Consider the following 18,334-nt stretch of genomic DNA (forward strand, 5'->3'; position numbering starts at 1 on the left):
GGAACTCCACTGAGGTTGCTAGGTAACGGGGCGGAACTCCACTGAGGTTGCTAGGTAACGGGGCGGAACTCCACTGAGGTTGCTAGGTAACGGGGCGGAACTCCACTGAGGTTGCTGGGTAACGGGGGAGAACTCCATGAGTTAGCTTGTTTTCCAAAATCTAAAAAAATTAACCTATTGCCAAAAAAATGGCTTGGTGTTTTGTTTTAAAGCACTTTGAATTTTACATGTTCTTAAAACCTGTAAAAAGTGAAGTTTGAATAATAGGTGCCCTTTAACTTATCTCTAAGGCCTTATAAAACAAAGAAAAAACAAATCATGTATTAGTTCATGACATCATAACTGTTTTTGATTTGTGAGAACATTTTAGGTAAAAATCTGCCAGGAAACTGGATGCATCTGAAATAACTGAATTGTTCTTTTTTTTTTTTTAAACACAATCAAAGCGGACCGTTTACAACCTTGAAATTTTTATCCTCAAGTGTTTAATATTTCCTGTTTTGATGTCAGAAAGAGCCAACAAAGGAGCAAGCTAAAGTTTAAATTCCTGAAACGAGAGCTTGCAGGCGGAATAACCGCCGGTGGAGTAAATCATTTTTGTCTCAGCGGTTTTCTGTAATTACTTCTTGGCTCCTCAAAACAAAGAGGAAACACAGAAGTGAACAGCGATATTTAAGGAAACAAAACAGAACAGCAGGTGAAACTTATTTCGATCCTGTTTGTTTCTCTGTTTGCGGGAGACAGAGAGGAAAGAATAAAAACACATTTCAATGCAGTTGTGCGCAGCGGCGAATCTGCCTGTGGGATTTATTTGCGCTTCGTTTCTTCTGCAGAGAGCTGATATCTCGGTGTCGCTGAGGGAGATTTTTCCATGATCACAAACCTTTTTCAAGTTCCTGGGGTTCAACCTGTGGGTCCTCGAGTGTCTCTGAGTATTTTATCGACTGAAACGTGGAGAGCAGGTTTCCTGACAAGACTGAACTGTTTTTAAAACCCTCCTGTTGTCAGAATCAGATTTATCAGCCAAGTTTCTGCATAAAAACAAGACATTTGACTTCAGTTCCATTTAGTTTCTAATTTTGAGGAGCTAATTTGGAAATATTTTCAGTAAATTTTGCAATATTTGCGTTCATGTGTGCGCTCTTAAATGTGACTTATTGTTGCTTGCCGTATCAATAATGGATGAACACGTGATGCTGAGTGAAGCTGAGGCAGCAGTGAAGTAGAAATGTGAAATACTGCCACCAACAGGTTGGAGTTAGCATCACTGAAACAACGTTTTTGCCCATCTATGCGGAAAATTTGCAGTGAACTCAGAGTAATGCATTAGTGTGAAAAAGTGCAATTATGGAATCATGAACAACTGGAGGGATTGATTGATGTAGATCAATAATACCTTCGAATTTTAATTTCAGTGGTTTATGTTTAATTCAATTCTGTCTTTCAATATGATGCAATGCAGCGGTGTCCAAAGTGTGGCTGGGGGCCCATTTTTGGCCCTGGAGATGATTTTATCTGGACTCTGACTACAAGTCCAGAACAGTAAAAATAGAAACTACTGGAAATGTTCTTTTTCTTTTAATAAGTGAACGGATTAAAGCTCTTTTAATGTTTTCTCTCTTTAATGATATTCAGTTTTTTATTGTTTACTGTTGAGCAGGTCAAACAAAAAAATAATTATTTTTTAAATATTTACATTTTTATTTTAATGAATTTTGTGGCCGGCCAATAATTTAAATTTGCCAGTTTTGGGGCCGGGGCAAAACGTTTGGTCACCACAGATGAAATGTTTCTAATTATTAAGGAAATGTAAGAAAACACACCCGATACGTGAAGCTTATTCCAGAGATGGTGCTTCTGTTTCCCTCCACCTCTATCATCACCGGTCCGCTTCTGGACGTGTCAGGCGGGAGGTCGGACGGCGGCGTTCGCTTGGGACCGATCTCACACACCACACTTTGGACAGAAAGAGCAGTTAATCAATAACCCATAATCAACTGCTATGGTTTCCATATGTCATCAGATCAAAGATCCTGCTCATGTGAAGAGCTACGTGGCGTTTATCGTCGTTACCTGGTGGAGACAGAGTATCTGTCCTCCAGGTGTTTACAGTTTACTCCGGCCACGGTGATCTTTTTCACGTCTTCCTTCTTTATTCCCATGTTGGAGCCTTTGATGGTCACTGCGATTGAGCCGTTGAGCGGCCCAAAGCGAGGGATGACCTGGAGGAATAATGGACATCAAGTTACATACGATCGACAGAAACACTTCAAACCTGACGAAAGACGTTCAGGGTCGTCTGTAATTTACTTGATTTTATGAAGAATCCATTACAGCTAGTGTGAGCCTTCTTATCAGTTTACCTGCTACACTGTCACTATAATACAAATAATTAAAGCTTACTGTTGCCATTTAAGATAAAAAGAGAACTGTCTGCTTAAATGTTAAGTTAGCATTTAGCTCAGCTAGCAAAAAAGCTAACCGTTATATAGCAAAATAATACCTAGCAAAAAGAAAACAACATCCAAAGCCTCCATGTACATCCTGTAATTCACAGCTTTCTGTGCTTTCAGTCTTTGATTTCTGCCTCTCATTTCTGTGTGTGAAATCTTTCAGCAGTCATGCAGGAATCCCCAGAAGCATTTATCTGTGGTGATTTTACATTATGTGGTATTTCAGATGAAATGTTGTGATTTATATCCACAAAGGACTTTGAAACAGAAAATGAATCGCCGGCCCTATTAAGAGGTGCAGAAATTCTCTGGTGGTTGACAGCAGTAATCTGTTTTCTAGGAGAGAAAAGTCTCTAAATGGAGAGAAAAACCCAAAATAAGCTCATATATATAATGTAGTTTTGTTTGAGTTATGATCACTGGAGGAGATATTTTATGTTGCATTGTTTACAAAAACAAACTTCAATATTTTCTGAACTATTGGGGGTGAAAACATTTCCCCAAAACTGCCAGAGCAGAAAACAAATGCATCATCTAGCAGCTGAAGTTGATATTCTAAAATATTTTACTACATCCTGCAATGTGAGACAAATACAGAAAGATAGAACAGCAGCAACAATTTAAACAAGTTGTTCAAGTTAAAGTGAATATCAAGTCTCAGTCTAATATGAAGTGCTGGAGAAGTTCGGGGTTCAGGAATTTCATTAAAAGTTTGATTCCCCAACATTGAGGGAAGATGCAAAGTTTTAAAAAAAATCTAACAAACAAACCTTGAACAAATTCCTGAACAAAAAAACAAAAACTGAGTTTGAAGTTTCACAGAATGTACAAAGCAATTTAACAGTTTTTTTTTCTTCTTCTGGGAACTTTAAAGAAATCGACGGCTGCAAACAGATGTGCAACCATGCAACATACGTCTTTGAAAAGCAGAAGTGAAGCCTTATGCACAACCAACAACAATGCAGCAAGTGGTTTCTGGATGGTGAGTCAACAACAAAAGACCGTCATATCCAGCAGCCATTGTGCAGCGCATACAGCGGTAAAACTAGCTGACCACACATGCTGGAACTCTGCTAGGGTTGCTAGGTAACGGGCGGAGTTCCGCTGGGGGTTGCTAGGTAACAGTGGAGTTCTTCTGCGGTTGCTAGTTAATGGGACAGCGCCTGCTGATTCCTGACGTTACAATTCAGAGGTTTTTGAAACGGCTCGTTTTCCAGACACCAAAAGATCATGAACTTTTGTCAAAGGCCGTTCTTTGCAAGGGTTTTTTTCTGGGTTTTTTAAGAACTTGGGCTGGTTTTAGAAGCAGCTGAAATCTTCTAAATGGAATTAACAAAATTGTAAAATGTGAATTTTGCATAACAAGTTCCCAGAAAAAAACACTTGTTAGGTTCTGAAATGCTTTGCTTAAAATTCAGGAAAGCAACCAGTAAGTTACATGAAAGTACCTGGAAGCTCTTGGAAAGTACCTCAAAGTTCTGGTGGTGTATTGTGTGGTGGTGCAGTGTTTTATGATGATAAATAGCAGGAGGAGACTTTGGTTTTGAGGACTCACGTCAGTAATAGTCGGTTCGGGACATGGAGTCGGTTCTGATGACTTGCAGATCTCCTTGTATACACACTTCATGTTTTTTTTATCATTGGTTTCGTGAGGGGTTTCTTCGCACCACTCGCAGTTGTACTTGTCGTCGGCGTGTTTACACAGACTGCAGTCCTCTCTTCCCACTGAGCAGCTATACAGCGTGACTGGGAGGAGAAGATGAGAGGGGATCAGAACTGAAAATAAGAGGAAAAACTTCTTTGTTTCTCTTTTCTGTGTGTTTGAGAGTGACACACCAACCTGTCAGCGTGCTGTCAATCTTAGCGTTCCTGTCTTGGTCTTTGATATGGAAAGATATGTTCACCTCCTGCTGGTCATTGTAAGCAAACTGCATACAGAGACATACAGCATTGTTTCTTCACAGGTACAAACAAAACTCCTACAGGTGCGGCTGAAAAGGCTTTTATAGCTAAAAAAACCTCATTTTTACAACACTCATCTTGCTGCAACATCTAGTTTTCTTTTGTCCAGGTTTAACTTCTACATTTTTTAAATGACTAAATTCAGGCCTGATTGTTGACATTGATTTGAAGCAGAACCTTCAGATGGATAAAATACTATTTCAATGTCTTCGTTTAATAATATAACTTCATTTATCTCAGCTCACAAACTAAACTAAAAAGCTAAAAATCAGCTAAGACTTAACATCTGAATAAATAAAGTGCTAGCTAAAAGTACAACTGTCTCCTAACAGTTAGCATTTTAGCTAACAGTATTTGTGCTACAGGCTACAGTTCATTTTTATTGGACTATAGCCTGTAAAAATGCTAACAGTTAACCTATCAGCTAATGGTATTTGAGATACCATGCTAATGATAGCTGTCAGCTAGCAGTGGTATTTGTGCTAGCAGGGAAACTATTACCTCAAGTGTAAGTAATTGTCATTTCAGCAACTGTCAGTGGAAACATTTCCACAATTTCATTAACTGTTACTAAATTAGGATTGTGTAGTGAAGAAAAATGCTAACAGTTAGCATTTATCGGCTACACAACAATACTTTGCGTCACCTTTCTTAGTCTCATCACTTCAACATTTGACTCAAACACCTTTTTTATTATGATAAAAAGGGATACAAAGCTCTGCCCACAAAAATGGGTGGAGCCAAGAATTTTTGTGGGTGGGGCTAGTAGAATTTTAACAATATTTATGTAATTTCTGCTTGATTTTATGCAGAAACATGATTTTCAGAAAATACATTTTAGTAATAATCATTAAAGTTGAAATCCAGTAGAAAACTTCAGCTTTTACTGAACCAAACATCACAGTTTCAGTGCAGCACAAATCACAGCGACGCTTCATTTATATAGAAAATGCTCAAAATAGAAGTAGAGACAAATATTAATAACTGAATAGATGTTATGAAAGTGAGGATTTGTCTCATTTTCAAAGATGTGCGATTGTGCAGTGCGTCAGGTGACCTTTTAAAACATTTATGTCCTCAAAACACAAGCAAAATGAGTCCAAACTTCCCCGTTTGGATTTGTGGTGAAACACAAACAAAACCTCGTCTCCCTTCTGCTTGCAGCTCGATTCTAAATTACACCGCCTCGGTCCAACTGTGAAGGTCAACTCAAATGCACAATTGTGCTCATAAATCAGAGGATGTTTTCTTCTGGAGGTTTTCAGGAAAAAAAAGGATAAACAGCAAAAAGTGGAGGAAATAAAAGAGAATCAGAGGGAGGAAAATGGGAGAGATAACGAGGTGGAAGCAAACAGCATTTAGCCGTTTTTTTTTTTAGCAGAAACGTCAACTTTTTATCTACATTCATGAGCAAAATATATATACACACAACTAATCATGAAGTGCATAATGAAACTGAGTTTTAAGCTAATAAAATAAATGTTGCAATCATGTTGAGCAACTTCAAAATCAACAGTAATCAGAGTGGCTGATTTTAGGAGGCAGTGAAGAGCCGACTGCTGCTGCTGATGTTTCAATTAAATAATCAGAGTGTTTCTTAAAGCGGGTTAAACGGGTTTAATCTGTCGCTGTTTGCCCACAACATTGATTACTCTTCTTTCAGATGCTTTATTCTCTGAATCATTTTAACAATCTGAACCACAAACGGGATAAATCTGCGTCTCAAACTCACCTGGTAACCGTTGAATCTGAACTTTGAGATTTCAGTCTTCATCACGTTTTCTTCAGTGTTCCCCATCAGCTCCGTGCCGATGGTGAAGCTCTTCCCCTGCAGAAAAATGCAATTCAAATACTTAAATTATTTGCTTATTTTGGGTTACTCTTTGCCTTATTAGTAAAAACATTTAATTTGCATCTTAATAGATTAGAAAATCATCAAAAAGTGGGTCTTTTAACTATATTCCACCAACAGGTTTGCTTGTTTTTAGGTAAATTGTATTTTAAAACACAATAAGTGGTTTTAGATGCATCGTTTGTAAATCTGCACATGTAGGCATGTCATGATGAATTTTGCTAGACAATAAATTGTCCTAGAAATGATTCGATAAACAATAATATTGTCATTTTAAGGCCATTTTGTTCTTTAGTATAGAGATACTAAAGAACATTTAACACTGGAACTGGAAAACATATTAAATGTCCCAAATAAAAAAACAAAACACGCAAAACAACAAATAAAATGGATTATAAAGTCTTGCGTTTCAAAAATGAATAATTATTATTTATCTTTTTTTTTTAAACAGGCAAAAGAGGAAGGTAGTGCAAACTAGCTACAAGGTGTCAAATGTTTGCAGCGTTTCTCAAAATGGCGGCTTTTCAACAATATCAAAGGGGAGAATCTCCTTAACGACTGTTGTCTAAATGAAAATGATTAACTTATCATGCGATTAACTGAGTGGTAATTGTGAATTTATCAGGTGTGACTGAGCTGCACCTCGTAGCTCTCCAGGTTCCTGCCCTGGAAGACGATGGGCACCTTATAGCCGACAGGGATCAGCAACGGCTCCGGAGACTCAAACTGAGGACAATTTTCCCGCTTCAGGAGAGAAACAAATGTGAGTTTAGATATTTTCTACCAGGATTTTAACCTTTGGTGACTGAATTTATGGTAAGAAATTTACCTGTGAAGGTTTGACTATGTGACCTTCCGGATTTTCGACTTTATCACCGCAGGTGTAATCCTTGGTGTTCCACTGGCAGCCCCACTGACTGGTCACACAGGAAATGCACCTGGACACAGGTGGGACATGTGGCTGCATCATGCTGGGTGTTAATGTGTGTGTGTGTGTGTGTGTGTGTGTGTAGGTGTGCGTGTAGGTGTGTGAGAAAGAGATGCAGCTTACGGTGTGTTGGGGTTCTTCCAAACGGTAGCTGCACAGTTGTAGAAGTGATATTCTCCAGACGTCACTTCAACCGTTTCGTTCAGCAGGATCTTCATCGGGACGGACACGAAGTCTGAACACAGAGGAAGAATCAGAGGTTCAGGGGTCCAAACTGCGGCGTGGGGCCATTTGTGAACAACAATTGAGAATGGTAGCAGGACAGAAACCGCTAGCACAGCCCGTCATGAACGCTAGTTAGCATAGCCACTGATGACGGCAGATAAACAGTTTTCCTGTTACAGTAAGTTGTTTATCCGTCATGAGTGCATTTAGCAGCGAGGACCTGGGGTTAATTGACAGCACTAAGTCCCTCCTCCTGGCTCTGATTGGTTGGTTTTGGTGCATTTCTTCAGTAGCAAAAGCAGCTCAGGGAGGAAGTGGAGGAGATCGATCTTTTCTGTCCCAACATGGTGAGAGTTTTAACAGATATGCAGAAAATATTTTTTTGATAAAAATTACAAAGAAATTTGCATAATTCTGGAATTGTAGTTGGGGGCTGAGGCGTTCACTAAATGAATGCTGCTATTGTACTTTAGGTTAAAAAAAGGAAATAAACTTTTTGTTTATTTGCATTTTTATGCATTTCTCGTATGAACCCGTTGCAGTGTGACATGACAAGCACAAAACTCCGACCCCATTCCTGCTGGAGGGAAACAAGCTGCTGCTAACACTGACTAACATTGGTTTTAGCTGTTAAGTTCTAAATATAACACAAAATCTTAAATATATGCCTGACGTATAAAAGAAAAAGTGACGCAGAGCTTTGCTACTAATTGTCAACACTACGACAAGGTCAGGAAAATGTTTTAATTAAGAAACAGGGAGAGGGAAGAAATTCAGTTATGCTAGCTTGACTATGACAACCTAACATGTAGATGTGCTGTGGAATTCTGTGTGTTTCGGGTCAGTTAATAAATAAATAAACCAACTCTGATTGTTCATCAGTAGAGCCGCTGTTTAAATTAGCTAATCAAGCTTAGCTAATATCACCAGTAGCTAATCTACCACAGCGCTCAGTTTCTAATAATCATAAAATAAACATCAAGCCTGCAAACAGCCTGCCATGTTTACTCTGAATGTTCTGTACTCTGTGAGGGAAATGTTTGAGTGATTTTTGGTGTTGAATCTTGATACATATAGTGAAGCTGCTGTAAGTCAGTTGCCATGACAATGGGTCTGCTTGTAGCGTGGAAAACACAGAGAGCGAGAAAAAGAAGAATATCAGTGGTTTAGGGTTATTCTTCAGCAGTTTTTCTGCTGTATTTTCCCTGTGCTGTGGCGCATTGCACTGAATTAATAATAACTACATGTCCAGGTTTCAATTTGTTAATTTTTGCACGTCTGAAATTTCCCAATGTAAACAACAGCATGCAACACGTCTACAGAATAAAAACGCCTGAGAGTTTAAATAAGAATCTGTGGTGAATCGTACCCTGCTGCTCCGGAGTGGGCGGGATTTTTCCGGGGTCGGGAAGCGAACAGACCACCATCGTTGGATCATCTTTATGCGTCACAGCGTCGGATTTTAACGAATTGAAGACGCAGTGCAGCTTGTCGCTGGTCCTCAGCCGGGGGAGAGAGGGGACGCTGATGCTCACCTGCAGAGACAAACAGGACAGAGACACGCCTCAACGTCTGCAGCAATGTTTCTACTAAAACGGGCCAGCAAGACTGGATTAAACCTGATAAAATGTGTCTCCCTGACTGAGAGAGGGCACATGAAAGTGTGTGTGAGTGTGTGGTGCAGTAATAATTACGATTCAACTGCGCTGTTCAAACATGAGCTCCTCATTACTCTTTGCTGACCTCAACTGTTTTAATTTTGCTGCTGAAGTTCTAATTTCAAACTTCTTGATCCTCTGAAGCTTCTGAACTTTAGAAGATCCAGAACAAAGTCACCTTTCTTCCACTGGAGATTTCAGATTCGCTTTTCTTATCAGATTAAAACCTGAGGCCAGAACTCCTCATAAGTTAGTCATTAAGGAACACAAGGTCAAGGTCAAATTTACTAAATTAACTGGATTTCTACATTGTTGTCTTTCTGCAGGTCATGTTCAGCACTCCAGATTTAATCAAAACAAACTGCAAGCTGAGGCTGCAAGCTGAGGCTCAACCTCTAATGGCTAACGGCTAGTCTAGTGTTATCAACTAGCTCACTCTCTCTTTGGTTGCCTAGCAACAACTTCCTGGGTAAGAAGTTTCAAGTTCACCCAGACTTTGGTTGCCTAGCAACGGTCTGCTGAGTTTAAAGTTCCTCCTCCGTGCTTCAAATCTTCTTCAAAATATAAAAAAAAACGGCTTGAAGTGAAAACTGTGGATAAATGAGGAAAATCTGAACCAATTCAGATCTTTTCATACCCAAAAAGATTTATTTTTATGAGGAACTAGATTGGACGCATATCCAGTAGTTTTTAAAGCATCTGCTGTCAAACAACTTTTTAAAATTCATTTTATTTGACTTTTATGTCATTATTCTGCACCAAAAGAAGCCAAATGCTGTTGAGTCCATTATTTAGTGAGGAGATTAGAACTGGTGTTAATCAGTGTTAATCCTCCAGTCTGAGAAAAAGACTGAAATATTCTCAGTTTTCTTTACATTTGATTAAGATTTTATTTCTGTAAGTATTCATTCTTCAAAATGACAAATTATTATTCACATAGTCATAAAGCTCATCTCCACTTATAATCTTCAATTATTTTAAACAGCAGGAGGCTAAATATGTACCTGATGTCATTGAAATATTATTTTAAATTCCCAAAAAGCTTAATCATCTTTCCATGTAATTATTTCAGATATTTCTAAAAACCCAACATTTTTATGCAAAAGAATATCACATTATGTTGATTAAAAATAAGTGTTGCTTATAAACAACTGATTTATCTCATGAGGATCCTGTTCAACAGGGCAAACAAGATGAATGCAGGAAGGGCTCTGCTGCAAAGCTCTCATAATTCATCTCTGGGTTCCTGGATTTAAATAATATTCTGAAATTAATGCACGATTCTGAAATCTTTACATGTGCAATATCACTCACTTTGAGTTATGTTTCTGTTCATTAAATGTTTCTGCTTGTTCTAAAACTGTGCAAAAACTTTCCTAATTTTCTAAGAACGATTAGAAAACGGAGATAAATGTCTTTACTGCTGCATTTTAAAATAATTCAAACATCAACTTGTTTGCATTTTGTTTTGTTATAGCCTGATCTGATTGCATTATCACACATCTGATGAGGATGACTGTGAGAGCGCCATCAACTAATGCAGCAATCTGCATAAAGCAAATATTCATGTCATCTGATTAATTTAATGTCATTAAAACACATCTCTATCTCTCCTTAAATAAAAAAAGAACTCATACTTTACATTGTAAACTCAGGCTGAAGGACACTGCGTCTCCTGGACACTTGGATCAATGTCCCATTAATTCAGGTTCAGACAGAATCATACATCCTCTGCAGGAGTTCAGCTAATGAAAACATATGGGCTACAGCGCTCATACTGAAATATATCGACTCAATCGTTACGTGCTACTCTCAATCTATTTACTAATATAAATTTCAGATTTTTTAGATATGAGAAAAGACAGAATGAGATATAATTTTATTCATTTTTAAGGAGAAAAGTCATTAAAAGCCTAACCGAACGACTGAAATCTATTTAAATTTAATACTTCTGACGTGTAAAATAAAAGTTTACTGTATGTAAACCCAACATTATAAGAGCTTTTAATGTTAGCTTTAACAGCTCCCTAATTACGGTTAGTGGTTAGTAAGTCTAGAAAAGCTCACCAGATAAAGATATATTTTTTAAAATAAGGCTTTAAAACTTAAAACAGCTTTTAAGATTAGCTTTAGCAGCTAGCTGGCTAACCAGACTTTCACATAGCTAACGTAAACCCACAAGGAAAATCTCTGTCTCTGTCATTCAGTGGGTAGGGAATCCAGAAATTTTACTCAAGAGTAGGAATACTTCTTAATAAAGTTAGTCAAGTAACTATAATTGAGAAAATGTAACTAGTTACGACTCAACTCTGCTGATGCATAATTCACAGAAATAAGAAGCACCAACTACAACAATTTAAAATCAAATAAAAGATGGCGTCTCATCAGAGAAACTTTGTTCTGATTCTTTGCTGGGATTTTCACCCACCTGGTTCGTCTTCTTGCAGCTGATGTTCGGCGGGTCGAAGGCTGCGATCTCAACGCACTTCCCGTTGGGAGACCAGAGCCAGGCGTTCGTCTCTGCTGACCTGCTGCAGTCCTGCTTCCTGGTGCACCTGGAGAAACAACATGGCGGCTTGATTTCCGGCAGCTTATTGGATCCCATTTCAGGCTGCAGCGGTTCAGGAGTCGCTCACCTTCCCTCCAGGACACACCAGCCGCAGTACGGATCCTTCACCTGAACGCAGGAGTGGCAGTCGGTCATCAGATGGCAGGTCTGGACCGGAACCTTGGTGATCTGGACACACAACAAGTTAATTTCATTAAGTTTCATTATTATTGTAATTAATTCTTTTTTTTTCATTAAATTGTTTTTAATTATTTAATTTATTTCTATGCATATATATTTTGTAATAAATAAAAATATGTATATATATATTTTTTCTGAATTTATTTAAATAAATTAATCTTATTAGAATGTTTTATGCATAAACTACTAAACAATCACAAAGTTAGATTTAAACTTTGTTTTGTGTTCCAGAAAATCCTTTATTTACAACCCTAAGCAGGTCATAAAAAACTCATGCAAAAATAATTTTAAAACATTTTTTAATAAAAAAAAAATTAATCAATCTTACGGCAAATAAATTATATTTAAACTTTTATATTCTTAAAATGTTTTAATGATTTTAACGGAATGATTTTTCAAAATTTTATTTTAAAGAATCTGGAAGCTGCTTTTATCGATGGTATTTTATTGATCTGTGTTGTTATTGATCGGCTGTTTGTGTTTGATGATCTTGTACAGAACTTTGTTGCAGTTTTAATGTTTTCTTCATTTTTGCTACTTTATGTTGATTAATCTCAGTTAATCAAATAAACTGAAGTTTGTAAAAGTTTAAGGACTATAAATAGTTTTGTACTTGTTGACTTTTCTGTCTGGAGAGAATCTTTGGCTGCAAAAAACACCAAAAATTTACATATTCATGTTTAAATTCAGTAAAAAAAAATATAAAATTTGAAATTCTATCCTAATCCCAGATTTCTCATTACTTTAAAACAGCTTTAATTCTTCCTCCTGATGTTTTTTTAAGTTGAGCATCTTCCAAGCGGCTCTGCTCTCCGACAGGCTGAGCGCCGTCTAATAAATTTAAATGAGCAGATGGAACGAGCTCCAGCATCGTCGCTCGACTTGATCAAAGCAAATTGCTCTCTTGAAGTGCTTTGTAATTAATTCATTTCTAAAATCAATAACATCTATTTCACCTCGGCTGAGGAAAAGATGAAAGGACAAAGCAAAGAAAGACGGATGACGGAGAGGAAGAAAAACGGAGTGAATAAATCAAGCAGCGACTTGTGTGCGGTAATGCAGACGGATATGTTGGTGTTAGTCGACAGAGAATAAATGATCAAATAGGACAGAGGGAATAAATGAAGGGCTCATTAAATCAGCAGCTTGATGGATGAAAGGGGGAAACAGGAGCTAGCTAGCGCCGCCGCCGCGACCTTCCGGGTCGCTCTGGACGGGTGGAAGCGCGGAGCGATGGATCCGGCAAACGGAACAATCAATGGGCTCCGACCTTTTTGTCCGTGGTGATGTACAGGTGCTGCAGGCTGGAGTCGAACAGCAGGTTCTTGTTGACCTTGTGCCTGGAGGCGCCGCTCAGCGGCTGGCCGTAAACCTTGGGTTGAGCCGACAGATGCAGCTTCAGCACCTGCAGAGGAGAAACAGAAAGTGGAAACGTTACCGCCAGCGCAGAGCAGGACCACAGTGGCAGCAGGACGGCGACAGCTAAAACACATTTTAACCAGAAGATACTGTGATGAATGAAATTTAGTGGAAGTAAAACAAGAACAATACACTTTAAATTCTAGTGAGCAATTGGAACTGAAAGACATTTTAAAGATTCAAAATAAAAAAAACTGAAACAACTTTTGTCATCCAGTTTTTGGTAGGAAAAGAGAAAAATGATAAATTATGCAATTAAAAATGATCGAGCTCGTTTAATTTATCATACGAGTCCCTCCTGAAGCCGAAAACCATAAAGAAACGGATTAAAACATTTACAACAAGTTGATATGCAGACAATCCAAGATGGCACAAGGAAATATTTGCATATATTTTAAGTAGCTTTGAATAAAAACATTTGTAAAGACTGGGGCTAATGTTAGCTTGCTAGCTTTTGTCAACCAAAATGCATTTTTAGTATAACTTTGAACCCACAAACAGTAAGTGAATAAAGTCATGATTTAAAAATCTGTCACCTGTCCATCGACGGTGCCCAGGAACGCCACAGCATGGTCCATCTCCACGGCAACAGCCACAGCAGTCAGGTGACGCCCATGCGTCCATGACGGCTCAGCCACTAAGGCGAATTCGGCCTTACTGGCCAGCGGTGAGGGCAGATGCTCGGCTCCACATTTCTCCATGCCTCTCTGGTGAAAGAGCAGGTTTTCCATTTAAAACATCAGATTTGGGTTTCAGTTTCGTTTCAGGAGAGGATTTTAGTACCGTTCCGCTGCACAGCTCCTCAGGCTTGGAATTAGAAGTAGAATAAGGCGAATAAACCGCCAGCTGGTTGTTGATGAGGCCCCCGTGGTTGTAACAGGCGTCTATGACTTTATAAATTTGTGCGTCGATGAACTTTAAAGGGTACATACCTGAAAACAGGAGCAGAAACAAAATCCGTCTCCACTCAAGCTAAATATGAAACATTAAGAAAATAAAACATCAAAATAGCTAAAACATAAGAAATATGTAAAGGCTATATACTTTTCCACAACACTATGTAAAAAGAAAGAGGTATAAGTAAATTTTGCCACTGCTTAGGGCCCCCTGCTGGCCTGGAGGTCCAAAAGAGCACAAATGAACCAGCTTTATAAAAGTTATTGCCAAAATAACCCAATTACTGAATTACTTCAGAAGAAAACAGCAACACTGTTTCATTTATAGTGTTCTGTGAGAAATATTCAGTGTTAAAATATTTTGTGTACACAGAAAGAAAGCTCAGTGTTTCATCTTTTGATTCACTGTGGAGAAGTAAACGAGAAGTAAAATAGATCCTAACAATGATGAGAAACATTTCTATAAAAAGTTTTTGAAGACCGAGGCGAGGCAGTGCAGTGCCGTGCCTCACCTCTGGGGGCGCTGCATATATCATATAGCTAACATACTAGTTTAATTACACATTTCCTACATGTGTTGATATTCCTGATGGATAGATTTAATTAATATATCTTTCTGATTGGCCATAAATGTGCAGAGAAAGTACCGTGTCTTACTGACAGGGGGCAGTGCTGAGCCCCACAGACAACGAGCAACAAGTGCTCTTCTTCTACTCACTGAAAAAACTGAAAACAGTCACAGGAAAAAGATACAAACAGAAGAGAAGCATTGAAGACCCCTCTCTTTTTGAAAATAAAATGAAGGATGATTTTTTTTACAACAGAATGAGAAGGTGGCGTCTGCTATGAACCTGACTGCAAATTAATCTATCGGAAACATTTTCTGAGACCAAACTGATAAAAAAAAGCTATAAAAACATGAAAGTGTGTCATACACATGGCTGAGCTGTCGTCTTCGTTGCTGAAGGTGGCGAACAGAACTTCGTCATGAGCTGAGATGGGTCCGTACTCAGAGCCGTACCGAGGGGACCGGCTCAGACTCTCAGCCAAAGTCTCGCCTGCTGGCCCAACAAAAGCCGCCTGGAAAATCAGAGAAAGCAGATTGAAGTTTGGTTTATTATAAATATGAGTAGCAATAATAAACATCCGGACCGGCTGGTTCTCCTCACCAGAACTTTGCTGAACTCATTGCCGGCGCTGCAGTTGAGCTGCAGCTCCGTGTACGAGTAGTAGTTGTGATCCTCCTCACAGATCCGGGAGATGAACGTGAAGTTCTTGTGGTTGTGCGAGTTGAGCTTCCTGGAAAACAGGAAGTAGACGAAGCCGTTGCTTTTGAAGCTGAAGCGGAAGTCGTGCGCGTATTTCACGTTGAAGGGATTGGACTGGACCGCCGCGGTCTCGATGATGTTCTCAAACACGTCCCAGTCGCCCTCTTCCTCCAGGACACGGGTGGAGATGAGCTTCATGTTGTCCAAACTGCTGTGGCCTTTGGCAACCTGACGGAGAAACACACCAAGCAGGGGTTTTTACTGTGATTACTGCAAATGTAAGTCTGGAGATTTCTTAAATTAAGTTGTTTTTTGCCATTATTATTCATAAATATAGTAATAACAGCGAGGTTTACTGGGAGTAAACCCAGTTTCACCGTAAGAGCATCTGTCTCTTTTAAAGAGTCAAAATAATGAGATGGGTCGCTAATAAGATACATTTTTACTTCGCTGTCGCAACCTGTCTTTCGTTCCTTTTGTCGTTAAGCTGCCGTTCTAAAATATAAACAGCAGAAGCTCTCTTATCAAAATAAAAGCATTAAATCAAAAACCAGAAGTCAATCACATGTTATACACCAAATAAGGAGCTTAAATTTGGGTTATTTACAACGAGAATAAAGTCGTATTCTGACAAAGTAGAACACAATGACTTTATTGTTGTAATATTTTGACTTAATTCGCAAAATATTACATTACTAATGTAATAGTGCAAATATTACAATAGTAATGTAATATTTTTCCATTATTGTTATTTTTACCTTATTTTTATTTTGACATTATTCTCATAATATTTTGATTTTATTCTGTTAAACACAGAGAAGTGGGCGGAGCTTGTGCTTCCTCCTCACCAGGAAAACGGTGAGGTTTTCGTTGTTTTTCTTGTAGTATGACATCACTCCCACGACGGAGACGGTCTCATCGGCGCTCGCCACGTACGACTTCTCGCCCTTGTTGTCGTTGAAGTAGACTTCGTCCTGCACGCTGTCCAGGCTCCTGAGCGAGCAGAGGCCCCTGAACAGGCTGCCGCACACCACCAGCTGGTTCTTGGCCGGGTGGAGCAGCAGCAGCTTGTTGTAGTTGGGCGTGTCCTTTGCGTCCTTGCAGGAGACGGTGGTGACGGGCGGCGTGCACTGCCGGTTGTCGAGTTTGGGCCCCGTAACGTAGCTGGACTCCAGCTCCAGGTCGGCGCTCAGCTGGTACAGGTTGTTGATTGCGCCCACGTACAGCCGGCCCGTGGCGGGGTGCACCACCACGTTGTTGATCAGCGTGGTGGACAAAAACTCCGGGTTCGCGTCCACGCTGCGGCACGGGGCGAGGTGAGCCGTCACCATGGCAACCACGGTGAGCCGCCACGCCCACCACCGCTCCATCGTGTCTGGAAGACGAAACCAGAAAAATACCAGCTGGTTGTTAAATAATTACAGTTTTAGTGACACCTAGTGGTGAGATTTCAGAATGCAAAAAAAAAAAAAATCAATCTGACATCAGTTATTGGAACGCTGCCCCTAGTGGTCAACTATTTTAAATAATCTTAAATTTCATGATAAATCAAAATTTAAATATATTTAATAAAATAGAGAAATGATGAATGTTCACACAAATGTTTCTTCTAGAAGCTTAATGAAAATAAAATAATATATACAAAAATGAAAAGTTTAATTAAAGTAGTATAAAGAAAACAAATTAACAAGTAGATTTAAATAAAATACATATTGATAATCTGGTGACAAATTTTACATTACATATAGAGGGCTGGAAAAATACACATTTTTTCCCCACCAATGAACTTGTTGGGTTTCTATAGATGTCAAAACACCCAGGGCGGCCATCTTGTTTTACAGCTTCTATTTACTAAGACATTAAATATATGGGCCAGAATATGATTTAATTTTTAGGATACCTTTTCACTTGTTTTTTTTTATTTGCAGTTTATATGATGCGTAACCATGGTAACAAGGTGTTTAGTTTTTTGTAAACCTTGAGCAGCTGATTAGCATCTCAAAAGCTCAAACTACACCTGAACTTTGACCCCAAATCATCCCAGTGGAGTTGAAAAGGAGGCAGAGAGGAGGAGGAAGTTCAAACCATCTCTTTTGTTAGGATCGTATCCCCTACTCCAACATCTGTCTAAACGAGGGGATTAGCATGTCATGAGGCAATGGCCTTCAGTCAGAGGCCTTTTTAGATTTGTTGTAACACTGACTGCTACTGGAGATCCTTTCTGCCTGCAGCTTCACCTTCCACGGCGACTGAAGACATCTGGGTGATGTAAGTGGTGACTAATCCTGTCAGTTTCAGTTCTAACTGGTTTTTATTTTGTTTTTACTTTTGTGTTTGGTTGTTTTTTATTTTGGATATTTAAATTATTTTCCAGTTCCAATGTTAAGTGTTCTTAAATTAAAGTTTATTGGTCTTTTACTTGAAACTGTCTCACAATCACAACATTATTGTTTACCGCAGAAATTACAGGGACAATTTATCGTCCAGGAAAGCAATAAGATAGATAAAGTATTTTTAAATTGAATTTATCTTTGAATTGGGCTGCAGGATCTTCTCAGTCAGTGAACCGAAACATTCTGAGCTTATTAGAGTCAGCCTCACACTTTTATCATAAATTTAATCTGTCGCTGTCATTAAATGTCACACCTTTTCTCCCTGTAACATTAAAACAAGCCAAACCCAGCAGGTATGTTCCCCGCCTCGTCCTGTTAAGGATCTGCAACATCAAAGGGCTAAAATCATCTTCTGTTTCCTCCGTAAGCCATCTCAGCCGGTTTTCTTTTCTCTCTGAAGCGTTTTTCATCCTCCAGTTCAGCCTGACTGCTGTCAGGGCTGAAATAAACTCGGTTTGTGTCGAAGGTGTGTTTGTGTTTCTCTTGAAAACAACAGATGGGATTTTATGGATGTGAAACGTTTAGGTAAAG

At 38.9% G+C, this 18,334-nt stretch overlaps 1 protein-coding gene across 2 annotated transcripts in view; it reads right to left on the reverse strand.

Annotated features, from left to right (window-relative positions):
* LOC103154038 (plexin-B2-like) overlaps window positions 1–16,781 on the reverse strand; it is a 35,432-nt gene extending 18,651 nt beyond the window's left edge. The window contains exons 1-17 of one of the 2 annotated variants that reach the window (XM_007575184.1): window positions 16,259–16,781; window positions 15,312–15,638; window positions 15,078–15,222; window positions 14,030–14,178; window positions 13,783–13,953; window positions 13,098–13,232; window positions 11,715–11,815; window positions 11,507–11,633; window positions 8,790–8,955; window positions 7,319–7,430; window positions 7,097–7,205; window positions 6,910–7,011; window positions 6,148–6,243; window positions 4,294–4,381; window positions 4,009–4,199; window positions 2,074–2,222; window positions 1,824–1,956 (exon numbers count right to left, since the gene is read on the reverse strand). In XM_007575184.1, coding sequence (XP_007575246.1) covers window positions 1,824–1,956; window positions 2,074–2,222; window positions 4,009–4,199; window positions 4,294–4,381; window positions 6,148–6,243; window positions 6,910–7,011; window positions 7,097–7,205; window positions 7,319–7,430; window positions 8,790–8,955; window positions 11,507–11,633; window positions 11,715–11,815; window positions 13,098–13,232; window positions 13,783–13,953; window positions 14,030–14,178; window positions 15,078–15,222; window positions 15,312–15,638; window positions 16,259–16,780 — 2,823 coding nt within the window. In that variant the 5' untranslated portion in view covers window position 16,781. Of the gene's footprint in view, window positions 1–1,823; window positions 1,957–2,073; window positions 2,223–4,008; window positions 4,200–4,293; window positions 4,382–6,147; window positions 6,244–6,909; window positions 7,015–7,096; window positions 7,206–7,318; window positions 7,431–8,789; window positions 8,956–11,506; window positions 11,634–11,714; window positions 11,816–13,097; window positions 13,233–13,782; window positions 13,954–14,029; window positions 14,179–15,077; window positions 15,223–15,311; window positions 15,639–16,258 lie in introns of both variants that reach the window. The other variant, XM_016662383.1, reaches the window with a different exon arrangement.
* Window positions 16,782–18,334: the final 1,553 nt, after the last annotated feature.

This window comes from Poecilia formosa, unplaced genomic scaffold (assembly GCF_000485575.1).
Source record: "Poecilia formosa unplaced genomic scaffold, Poecilia_formosa-5.1.2 Scaffold371, whole genome shotgun sequence".
Taxonomy (NCBI): domain Eukaryota; kingdom Metazoa; phylum Chordata; class Actinopteri; order Cyprinodontiformes; family Poeciliidae; genus Poecilia; species Poecilia formosa.